A 3,365-nucleotide genomic window follows, 5' to 3' on the forward strand; every position below is an offset into this window, starting at 1 on the left:
TGTGGGATACCCTGTTAAGGATAAAGTTAGCAGACAAAATTGCCTCCCCCCACAAGTTCTAAGGTAACCCTGAACTAATCAACATGGCATTCATCATCTCTTTAAGAGTTTGATTCTTTCTCTCAACAACTCCATTTGACTAAGGAGAATAGGGTGCAGTGGTTTGGTGAATGATACCATGTTCAGAACAAAATTCTTCAAATGGTGCATCATACTCACCACCTCTATCACTCCTCACTATCTTAATAGTTTTGCCAACCTCAAGTTTATATTGCCTAAAAGCTTTTACTGCTTCGTCTTTACTTCTCAATAAGTAAACATAGTAATATCGAGTGCAATCATCAATAAAAGTAATAAAATACTTCTTACCTCCTCTAGTTTGAACAAATTTTAAATCACAGCTATCTGTGTGAATTAAACTTAGAGGTCCAGTACTTCTTTCAACTTTATTAAATGATGCCTTAGTGAGTTTTGCACCAACACAATCTCACATCTATGATTAGGATCAAATTCTAAGCTAGGTAAACGTTCTAAAGCAACAAGTCTACGCAAAGAATGAAAATTAACATGTCCTAATCTACCATGCCATAAGAAAGAAGATTCAGCAATATAAACAAAAAATGCGTTCTTATTATTAAAAGCCAAATTAGGTACAACAGTATTTACATTGAGCTTAAAAAGCCCATCACTCATGTAACCTCGCCCCACATACATTTCACTCTTGGAGAGTACAACTTTATCAGATTCAAAGACTAATTTAAACCCGTTCTTGATCAACAATGACCCAGAAATCAAATTCTTGCGAATTTCTGGCACATGAAGTACATTGTTAAGAGTGAGTTCTTTCCCCGAGGTCATTTTCAGCACAATCTTTCCTTATCCTTCTACAGTTGAAGTGGAGGAGTTTCCCATAAAAAGTTGTTCTCCACTTTTCACCACTTTGTAGGTTGTGATCATCTTCTTATCTGCACAGATATGGCAGGTTGCTTCAGTATCCACCCACCATTCCTTGGGATTGCCCACCAAATTTGCTTCAAAGACTACTGCAGCAAGATTGATGTCTACCACTCCATCGGAAAGATAAAAATCCTCAGCTATGTTGGCTTATTCTGGCTTTTTGCTCGAACTCCCTCCTTCCTTACGAACGTGACAATCCTTAGCGCGATGCCCATCTTTACCGCACACAAAACACGTTGTTGATCCCTTTATTGATCTTACTAGTGGATCCTTGTTTAGGACCATTACCATCATGCTTTCGCTTCTTGTTGTTGAACTTTGACCCATATTCATGTTCCATAACATTTGCTTTAGCCTGCATGACACGGTTTCCTGACTCCTTGTCGGAACCACGATTGTCCTCCTCAATTCAGAGCCACACTATTAGTTCCTCCAATTTCATCTCCTTGCGCTTATGCTTTAGATAATTCTTGAATTCTTTCCAGAATGGTGGCAATTTTTCAATGATTGTCGCAACCTAAAAGATTCACTGAGAACCATCCCTTCCGCATGTATGTCATAAAGAATTAATTGGAGATCTTGAACCTGGCTAATAACCGTCTTGGAATCCATCATTTTAAAATCCAAAAAACAGCCAATAACAAATTTTTTTGTACCGGCATCCTCTGTCTTATACTTATGATCTAGAAATTCCCATAGTTCTTTAGTAGTGCTTTTAACACTATACACATTATACAGTGTATTGTCTAACCCATTGAGGATATAATTTCGACACAGAAAATCACCATATTTCCATGCATCGACTGCGGCAACCACTTGCTGGTCAGTTTCTCCCTCGTTCAGTGTCAGTGCCTTTTCATGAGTGAAGCAAGCCAAATTCAATTTGGTAAGATAAAACATCATCTTTTGTTGCCATCTTTTAAAATCATTACCATTGAATTTTTATGGCTTCTCCCCATGATTTACTGGTACTACCGGAGTCATCACTGACACAACAGGTGTGGGGGTTTGAGTAATAACAGTCTCAGTACTATTAATTTCAGCTGTCATAATTCTGACAAAATAAAAATTGCACCAATCACAAATTTATACACAAAAGAAAATACACACAAAATATACAGAAAAAAAATATTTTGTAACAAAATTCCAATGATAAACAGTATATTACTACTATGTTATCAAAAAAATCATTAAAGAGTATATTACTACTATTTAAGAAATTAAATAGTATATTACTACTATTTAAGAAATTAAACAGTATATGATTACTATTTAATTTCCCGAAACAAAATATTTGTCTGTCTATCACAAAAATAAATAAAAATAAAAATAAAAATCTACTTTAAGATTGTTGGAACCCACAAAGGTGTATGTGTGTAAATTAAATATATAAATTAAATAAACAATAAAATAAAATAAATCAGAAAATAATTATATAAATTATTTCCTGAATTAAATGCTTACAAAAATTAATGTCGAGGCTTGTGTTGGACACAATCTCCTTAAAGTAGATTCCGCCCTCGCTCCGGTGCTTCGAGTTTTACCAGCGTCTACTTCCCAGGATGCAACGACTAATACTTAAATTTGCAGCACTACAAATTCAAGTCTTGCGAACCAAAACTTTGCTGAAACTCTTTCTTGCTTTTCTTAAAATTAAATGCTGAATAAATGCAGAAAATAAGAAGACGGAAAGGGGAAAAGAAAGACAAAAATCTGAGGGAAAATGTATATTCAGAATTGCTGGAAGGCTAGCCTTTTATAGGCAGTTTGGTGGCTGTTCGAACAGGTAAAAAACTTGTTCGAACAGATTGAGCAGGCACCAATAGATTTTAATCTATTTGGAACAAATTCAATTTGAATTCAACAGATTTGAACCTGTGTTGAACCCTTTGAATTGTTCGGGTGGGTTGAACCTGTTAGGGACCTGTTTGGGAGAAGAAATAATTCTGGACCAATTTATTTTGAATTTTGAAACCAAAATAAAAAATAGAAAATAAAATACAAAAGTTTTGGCCCAAAAAGATAAGTATTGGGCCGGAAAAGTCTAACCCAACCTCACACCACGCACCTGTGCCCAAGCCCAGCCCGCCCGGACGGCGGCGGTGCGTGTGGTTTTAATTTTGGGTCTAATGGGTCTATCCCACTTCACCCATAACCTCACCCTTCTACAAACTTGGATACCCCTTGGGGCCGATCCCAAGTATCTCAAGCTAAGGTATATAAACCCATTCAAAACCTCAAGCCTTTCTAATGCGGGGCAAGCACATTTCACAAATGTGTAGGAAACCCACCAAAAAACTAGTTCCACGAACCCGAAAACGCACGTTGAATTCTCATTCATCCGGAAATGGTTTTGAGCAACCAAATATATGAATTTATTCACTACGCGGCATTAAACATGAACCCAA

At 36.4% G+C, this 3,365-nt stretch overlaps 1 protein-coding gene across 1 annotated transcript; it reads right to left on the reverse strand.

Annotated features, from left to right (window-relative positions):
* Positions 1-876: 876 nt before the first annotated feature.
* On the reverse strand, positions 877-2,007 carry LOC145793842 (uncharacterized). The gene is made up of 4 exons (XM_082876719.1): positions 1,924-2,007; positions 1,495-1,809; positions 1,219-1,357; positions 877-1,061 (listed from the first exon to the last, which is right to left on the reverse strand). Exons 1-4 carry the CDS (start codon positions 2,005-2,007, stop codon positions 877-879), a joined length of 723 nt encoding a protein of 240 aa, XP_082732845.1.
* Positions 2,008-3,365: the final 1,358 nt, after the last annotated feature.

The sequence above is a fragment of the Camellia sinensis genome, chromosome 6, assembly GCF_055761805.1.
Source record: "Camellia sinensis isolate YWXY chromosome 6, ASM5576180v1, whole genome shotgun sequence".
NCBI lineage: Eukaryota > Viridiplantae > Streptophyta > Magnoliopsida > Ericales > Theaceae > Camellia > Camellia sinensis.

Bases quoted from the DNA above. Each gene is read 5' to 3' on its own strand.
- LOC145793842 (XM_082876719.1), bottom strand. From the start codon at position 2,007: ATGACAGCTGAAATTAATAGTACTGAGACTGTTATTACTCAAACCCCC. The intron at 1,810-1,923 runs GTAAATCATGGG...ACTCATGAAAAG, and splicing joins TGATGACTCCGGTAGTACCA to GCACTGACACTGAACGAGGG. The intron at 1,062-1,218 runs GTAAGATCAATA...ATGGAGTGGTAG, and splicing joins TCCTAAACAAGGATCCACTA to ACATCAATCTTGCTGCAGTA.